We start from the raw sequence: 17,843 nt of genomic DNA, 5'->3' as shown, positions 1-17,843 counted from the left end.
ATTTCCAGGTTACAATGAATGAAGTGATGTTGGCAGGCGAGGAACAGTATGAAGAAGGCTGCGAAAGAAGACTGCCAAGTAGAAGGACCAAGTGGGAGTCGCTACTACGTACCTACCTACTTACTAGGGTAACTACCTACTTGACCTTGCTGGATGATGGTGGTCGCAACTTCCAACATTGGGGGGGGGCGATCTCGTGGTGTCTCGCTCGCTGCCGGCATGTGATGACGGCACAGAAAGTGGATATGATTACTTCTAATGTACCACTTTGCCTAAGCACTTGAGGTACTCTACATCTCAGGTACCGGTGCCTATCCAAGGGCAGCCTATTGAAAACGAACAATTACAGATGAACTTCGGGGCATAGACGCAGATATCCTTTGTACATGTTTTGTTGTAGGCAGGGCAGCATGAAAAGGATGCCTTCGATCGACGATTGATGCAGACGAGATCTAGCACTGTATTAGTAGCCTGTATTGGAGGTTGTCACTAAGCCCTACGCAGCGCCCCCAATTTTCTGTAGGGATGGGGCTGACAGTGTGACACCCACGCTTGTTTGGTGGAGCTGCTCGGCGACGACAGGGGTGGACAATGGCCCGTGTTCAGAAGCCAATTGGCAGAAGCCCCAAATTTTTATTGCAGCTCAAGCACGATACCTAGTAAATTCCTCCGGTTCGTTCTTTACGCACCACGCCGCCGCCGTACACAACCCAGGAAACACCCGACCGTTCCCGAATCCCAAACACACCACCATGGCTTTCCAAGCACCCAAACGGCTACCCCTGGGCCTGGTGCGGGCCGCTCGGTTCACCAATGCCACCACCTGGCCCGCCGCCCGGCCACTCCTCAGCATCCCCAACACCGCCCCGCTGTGCCGCCGCCAATACTCCTCCGACCCGCCGCCGCCGCCGCTGCTGCAGAAGCTGAAGACGGACCTCAAGACGGCCATGCGGGCCAAGGACGCCGCGCGGCTGGCGGTGCTGCGGTCGATTCTGGCGGCCACGCTGAACGCCTCCAAGACGGCTAGCCCGATCGTCACGGACGCGCAGCTCGTGGCACTCCTGCGCAAGACGGCGCGGGCGTCTCGCGACGCTGTCGCCGAGTTCCAGGAGGCTGGCCGCGCCGACCTCGTCGAGAAGGAGCAGGCCCAGATCGACATCCTCGAAGAGTACGCCGCCGGCAGCGGCGTGCAGGAGGTCGGTGCCGACGAGCTACGGACCATTGTCGCGGGCGTTGTCACGGCCATGACGAGCGAGGGCGGCGAGGCAGCCGGAGGCAAAGCGCAGATGGGCAACGTCATGAAGAAGCTGTTGTCCCCCGGTGGGCCCCTGGAGGGTAAGGACGTGGAGAAGTCCGAGTTGGCGAAGATTGTCAAGGAAGTAGTGGGATAAATGAAATCGGCAGATCTTACGCCTGAAAAGTGGGCGTGCCATATTGTATATTAAAGGAAGAGATGTACACATGGGAGTGTGTGCTCCGCTCTGTATATTTGTGTCAAAAGACTGTGGCGCGACATCACTCAAAAGGGTTCGGCAAGCAACCTGAATCTCCTCTCAATCAAAGCGTTGGCAGTGCTGCTCTTGCATATATATATATACATGTCATAGACACCACATGGTGAGATGACCCTGCCATCAATCCGGACCATGAAACTGAAAAACGAGTTTGAATGCCACAATCTTAGGAACGACTAAGTGATATCTATCAGGTTTGTACAAAGCTCTCCCCCATTCTCCCAAAATTGACCAATGCCCCCAGAACTCCACACCTTAAAATGGTAATACCGGCTTCAAGCCTAGGAGAGCTCGAAGCGTTCAGGCAAGACAATAGGGGCTACCAAAGTCCAGGTATACAAAGCATAGCAGATCCAAGCACACACGATCTTGACCCAGCTGGCCCAGTACGTTCGTCCCACAGGCGCAAAGTCTCCTGACTGCACCTCCTCGTCGCCCCAGGTCGAAGTGAGCAAAGTCGCAACCCAGCAGGTTGCCAGGAAGAAAATGACGTGGAAGACAGAGTAGTTGTACTGTGTGCTTGCGCGCTCGTCGTCGTTCGACGACTTTCCACTTGACTCATCGTCTTCGTCGTCTGACAGCAGAGCATCAGCAGGCAAACTTCCTTCCTCCACAGCTCGCCGCAGCACCTCTCGTCTCATATCCTGCCGACCGGGCTGTTGTGTGACGAGGCCATGCTCGTCATCATCGGGCAGTCTGATGCCACCGCGGTTGTTCCCCAGTCCCAGGCTTTGGGTAGCTGCGCGGGTAGTGGTGTAAGCTACAGTCAGCATGGTAACGATTGCACCGATAACTACCGAGCTTGCCCGAGCGCCCTGGGCGCGAATCAAGGGGTTGCATTGCTTGTCGTCAGGCTCCATGGAAACGGCGGACATGGTGAGGTATGTGCAGTAGATGGCGACCATAGCAGCCTGTGCCAAGCCAGCCTTCGGGTTGTGCTCCTGAATCGCAGGATGGACCGAGATGAAGGAGATGCCGAGCCACATGATCAGGTTGATGGTGATGGCAGCCTGGTTCATGGAACATCCACTGGACGCAAAGAAGATATACTGAACGATAGTCATGGCCAAAGACCCCAGATACATGCTCAAAGTTGACCCAATCAGCACAATCCTCCAGACCTTTGAATCCGTATTTTCGATCTGCTCGAGGCAATATTCGGCCCATGTATGGGCCAGATCAACCAAAAGAACCAATCCGAGGATCAAAAACAGCATAGCACCGATGAAGCCGATATAGGTGCCCCAGAAAACATAGAATTCGTCGGGAATCAGGAACGAGAGGACGATGAAAGCCACCCAAGCAATGACCTTGGGGCCCCAGAAGCCATTCTGCAAGGCAGCCCTCGGGTTCTTGGTATTGTTGACGCCGAAGAGAAGGCTGGCGAAAATGAGATGGAAGAGGCCAAGGGCGAAGTTGATCCGTTGGACAGCCAGCCGTCCATAGCATTCTCCGTTCGGGCAGTTGATCTTGACATAATCAAGCATGAGATTTTGCAGTTTTTCGACGGCCCACGGGGTGAGCATAACCCATGCTACCGTCGAGTTTACCAGAAGCATAAGGGCATAGGCAATACGGGTGGCAACACTGTCGAATCGTTGGTTAGCTTCGTCGCGAAATCTACCACGGAAGAAGACAAGGAAGCGTCTTACCTGTTGCCACACTTGCCACACGCGCTGCACACCATGGAGCATGTAGCAGCACCGCAGCAACTGGCCGCGAAGGACACGAGCTATATCGCAAAGACGGCGTTAGAGAGAGAACGACAAGATGAGCAATGCGCGGGAGTCAAGAGAAGACCTACCGTGCCCATGCTGGGTACGGCCAGCAGTGGAATGGATAGGAGAGCACCCATCGTGCCGTTTCCGGTGGTATCGTATCCGAATGAAGGTGTTTGTTGATGAAATGGATGTTTGCCAACGATGGTTGTTATTGTTGGGTGGATGGCAGCAAGTCAATCTGAGAAGCGCTTGTCGCACGCCTGAATTATGCGGCAGGCCCCGACCGTGCACTACAGATTACGTCGTCACCTGCACCGGCTGCCAAAGGTGGGGCGCCAGTCACGAGTCGCATGTGCGAGATGTTTATGAATCGCTGCAGGTGGCACATGCAGACATCTTATTCTCATTCCTGGTATCTGTAGCTGAGGCTCGAAATGCTGTATGCATGGTTGGATGTTGAGGTATTCCAAAAGATGTCCAGTCCATAGGTTGGGCAGTCCGCACAACATTGAATTGTATTGGTCCTGGCGATGCCTTGTTACATAACGTCAACAGCGGATTCAGGTACGTATTAGTACGAGCCATCTTAAAACTGTCTCTTGGTGCCAGCCAGCGTCTACCTGTTTTGCCCGCCACTCAGCAAGCTTAGATTGGAACCATTTGCTAATACTTACCAACCGCCAATGTTTTGGTCACCGCTCCTGGCCGCCGAGACAATTGGCACAATTTCATTTTCCGGCCTGAGCATCGCCAACAATAGGCAGCACTAATAACGAGACCAGATGACTGGAGTGCTGCTGTTCTTTCGGTGGATGATGGATAAGCCCGTCCATTCGTTCGTCCCATCAGACCATGTAGCCAGCGAGATAAACGTTCGCAAACGTTGTCTCATGGGACTAACTGATCCATGATGCGTATGTAATGGTCGGGAATCTGGCGCTTTCGCGATCAAGGGGATCTGATTGATAGATAGGTCAACTTAGATAGACTCTACGGAGTACAGACCCTCCTCCATTTCCAGCCGGCTCCCGCGATGGAACTAAGACACATGCAGTATCAAGCCACCGGTACATGGAAGTTGGGATGTACATACATGTACGCTGGGGAGCTGCATGAAACCCGCTGCCCACCCACCCGGTGCACTCCCCGATGCCGCGGGATGCCACCAAGCGCTGGAACTATGGGGGAGATAGCCTCCGATAAGGCAAGCATACGTACATTCTTCTTGGTCCTTTGGGGGGGGGGTTCCACGATAGCCAGCCGACAGACACATCAGCACCTGCTGTTCACCAACGCTCTTTTTGTTATCTGCCTTATTATGTAGGCCCGTCCCTCTGCCTACCCCTTCCCATCTGTCTCCTCCCCCAGCACACTCTTTTTTCACCGTTCTTCTCTCTCGATGCCGCTATTGATCGCGGGTCTTGCTCACAACAGCTCTGGCCCCATCCCATCTCCCGCGCCCGCCACCATCCCCTGAGTACACTGAGTACCCAGAGTAGGAAGCCCGATATCGCTGCGAACTTGCACCAACAACATGACGTTGGATAAGGACCTCCGCCAGGCACGTATCGTGTCCAGTGTGTCTGCGACAATCATCTCCCTCGCCTGTGGGACAAATGTGAGCTTCAAGCCTGGCCTGCGACCAGGAACCAGGAAACCAAACGCAACGAATTGCATACATCTTTGCTAACCGCACCAACTCGGCAACAGTACGTTTACTCAGCATGGGCACCTCAATTCGCAGACCGTCTGCGCCTATCCGCGACCGAAAGCAATGTAATAGGCTTGGCTGGAAACCTCGGCATGTACTCCATGGGAGTGCCCATCGGAATGCTCATCGATAGCAAAGGACCGCGACCGGCAGTTGTCCTGGGCTCCATCCTACTCGGTATCGGATACTACCCTCTACATGTGGCATACAGCGAAGGTCATGGATCGGTGCCTTTCATGTGCTTCTTCTCCTACCTGACGGGTCTTGGAGGCTGCATGGCATTCAATGCGTCTGTCAAGACTTCGGCGCTGAACTGGCCTCACCACCGAGGCACGGCTACCGCCTTTCCGCTCGCTGCCTTTGGCCTGTCGGCATTCTTCTTCGCTTTAGTGGGCTCCGTCTGGTTCCCCGGAGACCCGAGCCGCTTCCTGATGCTTCTGGCCTATGGAACTTTCGCCATGACCTTTGTCGGCTTCTTCTTCTTGAGAGTGTACCCACACACGCCGCATTATCAATCTGTGGCGTCGGGCGAAGAAGGCCAGTCCGACTCGCAGATTCTACACCGAACCACGTCCCACGAATCGAAGACACGGCGCTCTGCTTTCCATCACGGTCAACCTGCTGAACCTGGTACGTCATCTAATAGTTCAACAATACATGAAAATGCCATCTCAAACGACGACGACCCGGCCCCGGACCATGAACTCCCAAGCAACCCAGCGGTTGATCTCGAGGCGGAGACCACCCCAGCCAAAGGGGGTCGAGATGAGGTTGGGGAACTAGATGAGACGTCTTCTCTTATGTCTCGGTCGACCACGTCGTCGTCGCTACCTGGTGAAGTATTTGTGCAGAGCAGTATTGATTTGGATCGTTCTCATCGTGTAGATATTCGCGGCTGGGATTTGTTGAAGAACGTGGAGTTCTGGCAACTGTGGATTATCATGGCCATTCTGTCTGGCATTGGTCTCATGACCATCAAGTAGGTACCACCCGGGCATACCCCTGTGCCCAACGAGCGCTAACCAGCCACAGCAACATCGGAAACGATGTGACAGCATTGTGGAAACACTACGATGACTCTATCGATGACAAGACGCTCGTGCTACGTCAGCAGATGCATGTTTCTATCCTTTCTATCGGCAGCTTTGCGGGAAGATTGTTGAGCGGTAAGTGCATATTTCCGGTTCTTAACTGATGTGCATAATTCTGATATGTTGTAGGGATGGGCTCGGATTTGCTGGTCAAACTGCTCCAAGCGAGCCGCGTATGGTGCCTCGTTGTAGCCAGCGGCATCTTTGCCGTGGCACAGATCTGTGCCTTGAAGATTGTGAATCCCCACATGCTTGGCCTTGTTTCGGGCTTCAGCGGTCTGGGATACGGCTTCCTCTTTGGCGTGTTTCCCTCCATCGTGGCCGAGTCCTTTGGCATCCACGGCCTGAGCCAGAACTGGGGCTACATGACGCTGTCGCCGGTTGTCAGTAGTAATATCTTCAACCTGTTTTACGGCGCCGTGTTTGATGCGCACTCGGTCGTGGAGCCCAATGGAAGCAGGACTTGCGAAGACGGCATCAATTGCTACTGGACGGCCTACATGGTGACACTGTGCTCCTGCGCAGTGGGCATTGTGGTTACCCTGTGGGTGATTTGGCATCAACGACGGGAGCGACAAAAGGAGAATGTCAAGCTGGCGCGTGGCGAGGACTAGAGTTAGTTATAGAAGGTTTAGCGATTGTAGGTTGTTGATAGATGTTTTGGTAGATTTAGACAGGCACAGCGAGCGGGTTTTCAATATAAATAATTATAGGTTTACTTGTAATAGCACTAATTCGGCTCTATAGGGAGTCCGTCAACACGTGACGAGCCTGCTGGGGAATCTTCATAACATCAAATAATTCCCCGACCCGTACGGCATTATATAGTCGGGCTAGCATGCCGCTACCAAGGGATTCTAATCCTTGAATATGATGGGAATGGTCGGATATAGGAGCTTTAGGGAAAGCTAGCAACGCGAATAATGTGGACGCAGTTTTTTGTGTACTTTGTGCCCGTTTGAGGTAATGGGATTGGTGCTTGGACTATGCGATCATCTGTCAAGTACACCACCGTGTAGCAACATGCTATAGCCACTAGGTTTCGGGCAAGTAGAACGCGTTCGAATTGAATGTGGTATCTTTTCTCCCAAACATCGGACAAAAGCCCTGTCTCCCTCCCCCTCTATCTCTCAGCACCACCCCAAACGTCAAGTACCCCCTCTCTCGCTACTTGACCATACCTATAGTACTTAATTTACTCAACCGGCTATATCCTCATCATGTCTCAGTCCGGAGTACTCCGTGCCCTGGTTTGCCGTGGCAAGTCGAGCGCAAAGACTGAGCAGCACCACCGTCTCCGTGGCGGCGTAATGGTTGAGAGCATCGAGCAGGATCTGCAGATGCCTGCTGAAGTTGGTCTCGTACTTCTTGAGGATCTCGAAGAGGTTGTTAACCCGAGCCTCCTCGTCCAGCATCGATTTGTTAGAGGCCATGCTGTCGTTGTGCGACTTTTGCGGCTTCAGCGCCTGGAAACGTCGCCATTGCTCGTCGCTCATGTTGGGCGGCTTGATGTTGCCGACGAGGTCCGGATCGGCTTTTTCAAGCTCCCTGGATAGCCAGTTGGAGTATGCAGCAAACAGGGTGCAGGTCTGCATGAGCTTGGAGTGGATCTAGACGTAGTTAAGGATGAAAGTCAGCACACACATACTCGCCTGGAATGGAAGAGCCAGGGTACTCACCCTGATTAGCCTGCTGTTGGTAAGCATGCAGCCTTTCAAGCAGGTATCTAAAAAGTCCACATGATCCTGCATCAGCTCATCCACTGTGCGATCGGGTTTCCCTGTCCCCTCGAGGCTGCCGTCCTTCATTTTCAGCCTGGACATCAAAGCTTGCCAGTTCGGCTCAATCACCTCCAGCGTACAAAAGTACAAAAGCTGCTGTACGAAAACGATCATACGGGCACGCAATGTCCATACCCGCCGCTTCCAGATTTCTATCCGGCGAGCCGACGACCTGTGGCACCACACAATGGCGTTGTTGTGTGTCTGCCATGTTGTGCACAGCTGTGATTCGAGATGGCGCAAGGACAAAAGATACCGGAAGAGAGCCTGGTAGCGCCATATCGTCTTTCGGCTGATAACCAGAGAGACAGGAAATGGGACGCTATAATTTAGTTCAAGAGAAGTGAAGCCGTTTGCGTTCTTTTCTGCTTCCAGGGACGCTGCACTAGTAGGCTGCAACACCTCGCCTTGCTCCATACCTGTGATGTTGACGACGCGTTGCAACATCTTGATGAGGCTGATTTCGTTCATGTCCACATGGACATCCTCTTTGAAAGGATCTAAAGACACGATCGTTCCGGGCTGCCGCAGGACGATATCCAGGAGCGACTGCAGCTTGACGGTGTTAACAGATTTGACTGGTTTTCGCAACTCGGACGATCCGAGTTCAAGGAAGTAGGTGAAATAGTCTGATGGGTCGAGGAAGAAGTAGTGTTTTAGCGAGCGTAACCGCGCAGGGAGTGCATGCGTCGTTAGGAGTAACTTCATGAGGGACTCGTTGGCGTAAGCATATGCGTTGTTGACGTTCTCCAGAAACCGGGAATCATCGAAAGTCACCGGGACGTCTTGAGCGACCTTGCTAATGTCGACTCCTCCGCACTCTCGGACAACGTTCAAGTACTTGCCGGCAAGGAGAACCTTATCCCTTAGCCCTACCAGCTGCAGCGGGATATCCTGTTCGCGCTGCAGCGTGTATCGACGCTCCCAGTAGTCGTCGGTGTAATCCTTATCCAGTTCCTCTCGAGTAATGCTCTTCTGCTCCTTAATCAGGAATTCACCGTGAGGGTCGTTGATGCCACCATGATGTAACCACTCGTTGAGCATAGCCATATATGGTCGACTCGCATCGCGCAGCAGAGACGTCAGCAATGACCGAGCTGCTGGGTCGCCCGACATAGTCTCGAGCCTTTTGGTGATCATGGCGAGTACCACGCCGCCCTTGCACACTTTCCGCCCAGTCACATTCCCGGGAATGATATCGCCCCCCTTTTTCAGGTTCTCGAGGATCTGGTCGATATCCTCGGGGTCGGACTCTTCCTCACTCTCGTCGTCAAGCATGCCGTTCTTCTTCAGAAACTCGCGTGCCAGGAAGTAAAGCTGGGCCATGATCTGGGAAGTGGGAAGGGTGTGTATATTTAAAACGTGCAACGTGAAAGAGTCGTTTGTGAGGAACTGAGTCTCTAATTGAGCAACCATGATCAGGTATTCATGCAGGTACTTCCTAATAGCCGCGCATAGTGCATGGTTCACCGCACCAAACTCTTCGCGACTCTGGACATCAACAAAGTGCCCCAGAGCCGTGTAATGCGTCGCCATCTTCAGCATGGACTGCGTGAGGTCTTCCAAGCTCGGATCCAGACCGGGTGATATTTTATATGTCGGCCCGGTCAACTGATCTCGCTCCTCGCTCGGGTTGTAGGCATAGGAGAAGCGGATGTATTGACCCTCATATCCCATAAACACGAATAGCAGGTCCTCGATGATGGCGGCTTCCTGCGCCTCTAGCGAGAGCTGATGCAGAGCTTGCGGTTGCAGGGCCATGGGCATATCCGACGCCAACGGGGGTACCGTTATACGGCGCGCCAATGGCGCAGTCGAGGGCTTGGATAAAGAGGCGACAGGCTCCCATATTTCTGAAGACGAACTTGTATTAGAACTACAGAACCGCTAAGAATTGAAGACCTGGATGGACCTACTCGGAGGAGCCTCAAGGGGTACCTCTCTCTTCGACTCGGTTGCGCGATGCCTGGACGGCTCCTTGGTCTTCCATCTCTCAGACGGGCCGTAGTCTCTGGATCTTCTCTCGGGGCTCTTGGCTCGCGACATGAGCTTTTCCCTCGTGGTGATTGTCGCACGCTCCGTTCTGCGTTCCTCTGCGCTTCTGCTGGCCGGCCGAGGGTTGCCGGACGCCGACCGCTTATGGGCGGTGCTGGTGAAGGAGCCGCTTCGCGATTCACGGTGTTCGGCCTTGAAGCTATGGTTTCCCGATGCCATGCGGGGTCTTGAGGAAGTCGGGTTCGCATTGTCGTTGCTGTTGCCATTACTGCGCCGGTCCGCATAATTGGAGACTCTGGATGACATGATGGCGTTTCGGCGACATTGGGGACCAGAGGTTATGGAATTGTAACCCCGGGGCGTTGTGCCAGAAGCATCAGTCAACGGCAAGACAGAGAGTATGGGTAGCGGCGGGCGGTTGTTGACTTTCTTGCTGATTGACGACAGAGTTAGTTGAGCTGGGCATCCAATTAAGCTGCATCGGGCCAGAAACCGAGTCGCGTTTCGTCAATCAATCAATCAATCAATCAGTCAAGGTACATCCCACTCTGAGGGTCAGGTTCCCAGCTTTTGCTTCGGGTTGGGCACTGGTGACTGGAGTTCCGCTGTGAACTTCGGGGAGGCTCTGTGCTTAGCGCCAGTGATTGCCCTGCGCGCTAAGCGACCACGTCCTAGGGTACCTAGAGTAGGAGTAAGTACCTAAAGTAAGTACCTAAAGTAAGTACCTAAAGTAAGTACCTAAAGTAAGTACCTAAAGTAAGTACCTCAGGTAACTGGGGGTGGGTGGTAGTCACCGACGTGCAGTGCTGCTGAGCTGGAGCTTCGTCAGTAGAGTAGTAGCCTTGACTTGATCTCAGAGCTCCAGAAGCAGCTCCCGTCCATTCATCAGCCTTCCCAACGTCAACACCACCATCGCCCGCCCGCGCAAACAAACAAAACAGCAGCACCGCATCTTCCCACCCACCCGACGTCAACATACCCACAACCCGTCAAGATGTTTATGGCAAGATCTGAATACGGCAAGTTATTTTCTGATCGCCTCCCGGTGCACTTGGAGGGGTCGTAACCAAAGCTAACCCATCATCACCAACCAACAGATCGGGGTATCAAGTACGTAGATAGCGGCACGCACCCACCTTCACACCAAGACTGCTAACCCCGCCCGCCTCTGTTTAGCACCTTCTCCCCGAAGGCCGCCTCTTCCAGGTCGAATACTCGCTCGAGGCCATCAAGTTGGGCAGCACCGCCATCGGCGTCGCGACCTCCGAGGGCGTGGTGCTGGGCGTGGAGAAGCGGGTGACGTCGACGCTTCTGGAGACGTCGTCGGTTGAGAAGATTGTCGAGATCGACCGGCACATCGGCTGCGCCATGTCGGGCCTCCAGGCCGACGCCCGCAGCATGGTCGAGCACGCCCGCGTCGAGTCGCAGAGCCACGCCTTCAACTACAACGAGCCCCTGCGCGTCGAGAGCTGCACCCAGGCCATCTGCGACCTGGCCCTGCGCTTCGGCGAGAGCGCCGACGGCGAGGAGAGCATCATGTCCCGCCCCTTTGGTGTCGCCCTGCTCATTGCCGGCTACGACGAGGACGGCCCCCAGCTCTATCACGCCGAGCCCAGCGGCACATTCTACCGCTACGACGCCAAGGCCATCGGATCCGGAAGCGAGGGTGCGCAGGCCGAGCTGCAGAACGAATACCACAAGGTAAGAAGACTACGCTTGTTGAGAGGTCGACGGGCTTTCACAGCCATACGGTCGGTATACGCAATTCTAACTTTCTACGACAGTCTCTCACGATCGCCGATGCCGAGACATTAGTTCTGAAGACATTGAAGCAGGTGATGGAGGAGAAGCTGGATGCCAAGAACGTGCAACTTGCAAGCGTGACAAAGGAGCGTGGTTTCAGAATATACACGGACGAGGAGATGGCTGAGGTCGTCGGACGGCTGCCCGCCAACTAGAGGGTATCTCGGTCCTTTAGAACTCACAAAATCCGCTATGATGTCTTCTGCCTATCGGATATCGTGCCAGATAGATCGGTTGTCACCAAGAAGACTAAATCTAGATGATGGGCACTCCAGGTTGCTGGATCAATGGCGCCAGGCGCTGCAACAATGCAGGAAGATATGCCAGCCTCACCATGATTATGTATCAATAGTGTACTGACCAATGAGCTATCAAAACACCCCGTTCTGGCCCAGTCCGGGACAGATGTCATAACACGCCTTTTGCCGCAATCCAAACGGCATCCGCTTTTATCAACCCCCTCTACGCAAACTCCCTGCATCGCAATCAATATCCAAGTAACGACTATGTGATCTACAAGACAGGAAGGACTCCATGTGCCTGAAGCCAAAGACTATCTATCCCCCAGCCCCTTCCCCGGTATAATCCAAGCCTGGAGGTGACGGTTTTCCCATCGGCTGCTTCCCCTTGTCTTCCGAGTCGACGAGATCCAGTTTCTCGAGCTCATCTTGCACACCTAGTAGGCCGAGGGCATAGAACGCCCGCTCGCTCTTGGCCAGGACCAGTTTGTTGCTCTCGTCGGCGCTGACCTCCTGAATCCGGTTTTTGATGCTGCGGGGCTGGCCCCAGATGGAAGGTGCGCCGACGCTGGGGTCCGACCGGTCGAGGTCGGCAGGGGGGTTATAGGGAGGACCCTGGCCCATCTGGGCCGCCTTGGTCCAGGCCGATTCGGCGCCGGACGCGATCTGCCGAGCCGACTGCCATCCCGTCAGCCGCGCGATGTCGTGCATTCGCCGGACAACCCAGTGCCGCTGGTCTTCGGACTGGAGCTAAGAGGGGGAGGCCGATTTTGTCAACACCAATCACTTTTACTCTTTGGCGGGAGGTGAACAGGCAAGTCTCCTCGCACGAATCGGAAATGATAAAAGGGGGGCTTTGCTCACCTGGATAGCAGCTACGAACATGGGGAATGAGCTCTCAATGAAAGCAGCTCCCACCACGGTACTGACAGCTGGCTTGTTCTCGGTGGATTCATCAAGCCCAGCAACAATTCTGCCAACCTCTATGGCATAGCCCATCGTTTGATGTGCACTCATGCCCGCCGCCATCATGGCCACGGGCGGCATTTCAGGATGGGCCCTATGCAGTGAGATCAGCCCCATATAGTAGTTTAGCCATATTCCGGCCACACCATATGTACTATACTGCGCGGCAAGGCCAAAGGGGGTTGGGACCGGGGGGGTTGCGCCTGGTGGAACCTGTGCAAATTCGGGGCCGAATTTCTCTTGGATAACCTCAAAGGCATGCTTGATAAAAGCCCATTCGCGATGCGCTGCAATGGTCAGCTCATCGAGGTCAGAATCCTCCAGGACATCTGACTTTGGTGAGGCTGCATCGCTCTGTGGGCTAAACCCCATCGGCATTGGTACCCGGCCGGAAGAGGGCACCATGCCGGGAAAGGTCCCCGGCGGTGCCCCGCTGCCGCCAAAGGTGCCTCTCAAACTGAACACCCTCCGTTTCCGGGATAAATCACCAGAGGTAAAGCTTGCTAGGCGACCAAGAAGTAGCATCAGGTGATCATAGGTGCCATAGCTTGATGATCAAGTCAGCCACGAGTCCTTGCTGATTGGCGATGAGTACCACGTGACTTACATTGCATCCGAGCGGCCTATCGGTGCTCTTGGGGGGCATTGCAGCCAGTGGTCGTACTCCATGCTACTTTGATATCAGTACGATCCGACGTACGATCCAGATTGTTCCTTACAATAGCTTTGTGCCGCCAAGGATATGTTGATAAATATCCATTTTACAGTACCACCAGTATAGGTCGCTCAGTTTCTCGTATTCGTCCACATCTTTCTCAGTCACGGTGTTTTGATATGCAGGTCGGAGAAACGGAGGTGTTTCGGGGCCCATCCCCAGCTCATCAAACGTGGTGTGCTTACCGGTGAGCTCTGTGAGCAGTTGCACATCGAGTTGGTCCCAATCCCGATACATAGGGTTGACTCCTTCTTCTTCTTCTTCTAGAGATTGATTGGACGGACCGTCATAGGTTCCGAATGTACCTACTGGTTCACCGTAGCCCATATTCGCTGACCTTTCTTGTTGGCTATGTTGGGCTGCCGCCTGCTGCCGCCTCCTCCGCTGCATTATCATTACAGACCTCGTCATTTGTCGAAAGGGAATATCTCTAATAATCCACCGCGCGCCAAGGAGATGTTTACTCCATTTTTCGTGGTCAGAGTTCCAGACCTCGTAGTAGGCCAAGAGCAATGTCGCTGCTAGATTCGAAGGCTGATTACGCCTCCCCGGGCGTCCGATGTTGCGTGCTACGCGCCGGAGAGAAAGATGGTAATGCTTCAAGGACGCAGTTTGTGGGACCTGTTGTAGTTTTGCAATCTGGAGGCTGGCCAAAGCAAGCATGGCTTGGAGGAGAGCAGGGTGGCTGAAGGCCATGAGAGGAAATTTGACTGTAAAGCGGTCAGTCTCCGTATGCCCCAGTTATGGTCGCTAGCTTACAAGCCCATATGTGCTGGCGTGCCTGCACGTTTTGTCCCTGCCTAGCCAGCGTGGCGTCGAACGAATGGCGCTCATATATTGAGATGCTTGGTCCGGTCACGTTGACGAAGTGCCAGAAGACCGCAGCTATCTTCCGGTCGTTGAGAGGAGAGTGCGCCGGATCTGGCTCATACGACACGAGCACGCCGGCATCAGCGTAGCCAGAGAACGTCCTGGGTTGCGTTCCAAGGATATCAAATCTACCGCTGGCTCTCTGGGCAGCTACCATTCCTAATTGGTTGAGCCTCATGGCCGAATCGTGTCTGTCTATAGGACCTTCGTCGTCCGAATCACCCATTAATGCGTCGTCGTCAGGTACAGGAGAGACCTGGCTTCCAACGGCTGGGATAACGGTATCGTCTGACGCTTCGCGCTCCAGCTGCACCGGTATACTACCATCCAGAGAAGCATTGGCATATTGCAGCACGGTTGGCGAAACACTGGACTGGGTATGAGGTCCATATTCGGGAGGCGACAATGAGGAAAAGTCTAGTTGCGATGCAACTTGTGGCCCTTGCCTCCATTGGCTCTGAGGGAAACCATGGTCGGACTCGGGCGACAGGTACGGATACTGTGTAGCGGTTGGAGGAGGATGCTGAAGACCGCACAAGTTTGGATCATAGCCCAGAGGCGGCGACTGCAAGGGCATGGGGTTCAGTCGTGCATTGTAGACAGGGTCGAAGGGGGAGAGGACGCCAGGGTGGTACCCCAGGGGCGGCGGCTTCGGGGCGATAATTTGGAGCGATTGAGCATTGGACTTCTGGGCCGCCGAAAGTTGCTGCTCGCGGACGAGTGCCTGGGGCGAAGGCTGGGCATAGACCAGAGGGCCAAACTGGGCAGCAAATGCCCCGAGGGGTTCCTTGAATATGACACGCTGATTATAGCCTTCACACTGCCTCTTGGACTTGATACAGTTGTTGCAGGTCGGCCTCCCCTCGTCACATTTGATTCGGCGCTTGCGACATGCTAGTGTGCTTGGTTAGAACAGGCGCGGCGGAATGCTCTTCGTCTTCTCTTTCCCACTGAGAACAAGACGACATGACGTAGCAATGAACAACAACCGCGATTGGACATACTGAGACAGCCCGTCTTTGTTCGTTTCCTCACTGCCGTCTTCTTCGGCCCTGAATCCTCGTCACCCTGTTCTCGGCTGGGAGAGGTGTCGCGGGAACGAGGCCGCGCCGCCGTACTGGCCTGGGCCTCTACTTCGGCGGATGCCATGTTTGGGAGACGGAGAGGGAGAGTATATGGGGCGCCTGGATCAAACAGGTGATGAATTTCTAGGTGTCTTGCCGCCTAGCCGTCAAGTCACGAGCCTGCCACATGGCCTACCGGGACCATTGGCCCCCCGTGCGGGCTGTGACTATTTCTTGCGGATGGACAAATTTGGGCGGAGGTGAAGACCATCCACCGCCTTCAGATGTCGGCTGGACCCTTGATTGCACCAGCGCAGCCCGGTGCACGGTACCTTGATTTCGGCAAGCACAATGGTCAGTATTTGCCCAGCGCGTGGCCGAGACAGGGCAATGAGACGGTGTGAGGCAAGACAAGAAGGCCCAATAATTCCCGCCGTCGTACGTGCGAGTACTCAGGTTATTGGGCGGTTGGAAGGCAACAGCGGCTTGGATATGGAGGCCACCTGGAGAAGACCAGACCACCAAGGAACGGATGGCCACACACTTTGCTTGTATATAGGACACCTCAGGTAGCCAAAGCGGAGGACTGAAACAAAACCGGTGTAACCAAGCAGCAACACTCAGGATATGCTTGTGGGCGGGCATGGAGGGGCGTGCCTCCTACACATTGGGACATGCAAGGGTGAGGGCGTCGCCGTAGACGTCGATGTATAGGCCAGAATAGGTAGGTAGGGTAGGTATGTAGTGGAAAAGCAAGCGTATGTGAAGACTTGGAGGTCCGTGGTCTTGGTCGTGGTCGCACGTACGGCCGAATCTACGTGAGTAGCTTCAATTCGTGGCTGGAATTAGCTGAATGAACCGGCCTGCTACTCCTCCATGCCGTATGCAGCTACAACCATCTATGCACGGCACGTAATACAGCGCTTGCCTAGGCAGAGATAGCTGGCGGGTGGGGCTAGAGCAGCAGGTATTCTTCGTTAGTCAAAGTGGTGATTGCCCGAGCCAAGACGACAGTTCCGTCTCCCCCTTGTCCCTCCCATTCATACCAATCGGTATATGGATATGAATATGCATCCGTATACGCTCCATGCCAGATGAGATCAAATGCCATCCACCGTCGCCGATGATTGCCATCAATGCTACCCTAAAATCACATAGATTGATAAGATGGGAATCCCTCTGTGCCGAGGGCGGCGCTGATTCCGCGGCTTACATACATCCAGCGAACCTCATCCGAGCAGTGCATGGTTTTTTTCGTCCTTGCCCCCTTGCCAGATGGGCCCAGCAAGGTTGTGGCGAGACACAACGGTGCAAACATTGAGACCATGATTTTGACTGTACATGACTTGCTTGGATGCGTGTGCAGTAATGCATGTATAGTGGACTTGATCGTCAATACGGGCCAAGGTGCGCCTACTTCTTCTGTGCGATGATGTGTGTGACAATCGCTGCTGCACCTGCAGACACCACAGGCTGATATGAGCAATGGGAGGTTCTGATCCTGTCTTTGCACCCACCCACACCTGATAAGCCATTGCTCACCGATGCGGCCTGGAAGCCCTGGCGAGGGCGTGTGTGTATATCAACATACTTCGCCATGAAAAGATGTTGAGTGTGGCCAATGGTTCCAATCTGTTGAATTGAGCATCGTACAAATCGACCCGGAGCCCTGAAGACTATGGGAGGCAGCTAAATGTGTACTTTCGAAGCTCGAGTACGTTGACAGCATATGGTGGCGTGCGCCAGATCAATACAGCGTCCACTATAAACTGGTCATTTAAGCTTTCTGTCACAGTCAGAAGAGTTCTCGATCAAGAGTGTGCCGCCACCGCGGGTCTGTCCTATGATTGTGATCAGAAATAATGCCCATGATTACGAAACCCACGTCACCGTAGGTAGGACATTGGTAGATGCGCCACTCGCTGAGACTCTGGCCCAACCCTCAACGACCAAAAGCCGTTGCGCCAGCTACATCGTCCCTGTATTACTCCGAGAGTCCTTGATCCACTGCGTAGCATGTGCCAGAGTACTCTGCTGAGAGAGAAGAGAATGCCGACATATCCACGAGGCCTTTGGGTTCGCGAGAGGAAAAGAGGAGGGGGCGAGAGAGAGAGGGCGAGATCATGGTGAGAGAGATCATGCACCCAAACCTATTCGACATATTTGTCATCCCTACGCTCCACAATGTGCGAGGTCCCAGAAGAGGTCGACCGACAAGACCTGAGCGGGACGGAATTTCCAGAGGAGTTTGTTATGGTGACACGAACAGTGAATGCCCCCAGGTGGTAGGGGGATCCATCCGAGGTCCACGCAGAAGCTTACCTACAGGTTGGTGATTAGACCAGCATGTATGCAAATTGCCACACGCTACCA

General features: G+C 54.2%; 6 protein-coding genes across 6 annotated transcripts; 3 read left to right on the top strand and 3 right to left on the bottom strand.

The window, feature by feature from the left end:
• Nucleotides 1-752: 752 nt before the first annotated feature.
• On the top strand, nt 753-1,391 carry PG986_006086 (uncharacterized protein; the record flags this gene model as incomplete). The annotated part of the gene is made up of 1 exon (XM_066842308.1): nt 753-1,391. One exon carries the CDS (start codon nt 753-755, stop codon nt 1,389-1,391), a length of 639 nt encoding a protein of 212 aa, XP_066702170.1.
• Nucleotides 1,392-1,795: 404 nt separating this feature from the next.
• PG986_006085 (Membrane protein TMS1) lies at nt 1,796-3,369 on the bottom strand (the record flags this gene model as incomplete). Its single annotated transcript, XM_066842307.1, has 3 exons — nt 1,796-3,101; nt 3,167-3,246; nt 3,319-3,369. The coding sequence occupies 3 exons, from the start codon at nt 3,367-3,369 to the stop codon at nt 1,796-1,798; spliced, it is 1,437 nt and encodes a 478-aa protein (XP_066702169.1).
• Nucleotides 3,370-4,769: 1,400 nt separating this feature from the next.
• On the top strand, nt 4,770-6,651 carry PG986_006084 (uncharacterized protein; the record flags this gene model as incomplete). Its single annotated transcript, XM_066842306.1, has 4 exons — nt 4,770-4,853; nt 4,946-5,925; nt 5,979-6,112; nt 6,167-6,651. 4 exons carry the CDS (start codon nt 4,770-4,772, stop codon nt 6,649-6,651), a joined length of 1,683 nt encoding a protein of 560 aa, XP_066702168.1.
• Nucleotides 6,652-7,236: 585 nt separating this feature from the next.
• PG986_006083 (Spindle pole body component alp4) lies at nt 7,237-10,119 on the bottom strand (the record flags this gene model as incomplete). The annotated part of the gene is made up of 3 exons (XM_066842305.1): nt 7,237-7,647; nt 7,717-9,671; nt 9,735-10,119. 3 exons carry the CDS (start codon nt 10,117-10,119, stop codon nt 7,237-7,239), a joined length of 2,751 nt encoding a protein of 916 aa, XP_066702167.1.
• Nucleotides 10,120-10,807: 688 nt separating this feature from the next.
• Nucleotides 10,808-11,771, top strand: PG986_006082 (putative 20S proteasome subunit (alpha5); the record flags this gene model as incomplete). The annotated part of the gene is made up of 4 exons (XM_066842304.1): nt 10,808-10,836; nt 10,911-10,923; nt 10,990-11,514; nt 11,598-11,771. 4 exons carry the CDS (start codon nt 10,808-10,810, stop codon nt 11,769-11,771), a joined length of 741 nt encoding a protein of 246 aa, XP_066702166.1.
• A 402-nt stretch (nt 11,772-12,173) lies between these two features.
• PG986_006081 (C6 finger domain-containing protein) lies at nt 12,174-15,555 on the bottom strand (the record flags this gene model as incomplete). Its single annotated transcript, XM_066842303.1, has 6 exons — nt 12,174-12,605; nt 12,720-13,368; nt 13,429-13,491; nt 13,541-14,246; nt 14,296-15,300; nt 15,411-15,555. The coding sequence occupies 6 exons, from the start codon at nt 15,553-15,555 to the stop codon at nt 12,174-12,176; spliced, it is 3,000 nt and encodes a 999-aa protein (XP_066702165.1).
• Nucleotides 15,556-17,843: the final 2,288 nt, after the last annotated feature.

This window comes from Apiospora aurea (genome assembly GCF_038362705.1).
Source record: "Apiospora aurea strain CBS 24483 chromosome Unknown utg000004l_segment0_segment0, whole genome shotgun sequence".
In the NCBI taxonomy this organism is placed as follows: domain Eukaryota; kingdom Fungi; phylum Ascomycota; class Sordariomycetes; order Amphisphaeriales; family Apiosporaceae; genus Apiospora; species Apiospora aurea.
Note: the sequence above shows the minus strand (reverse complement) of the source record. Positions and strands in the feature narration are given on the sequence as shown.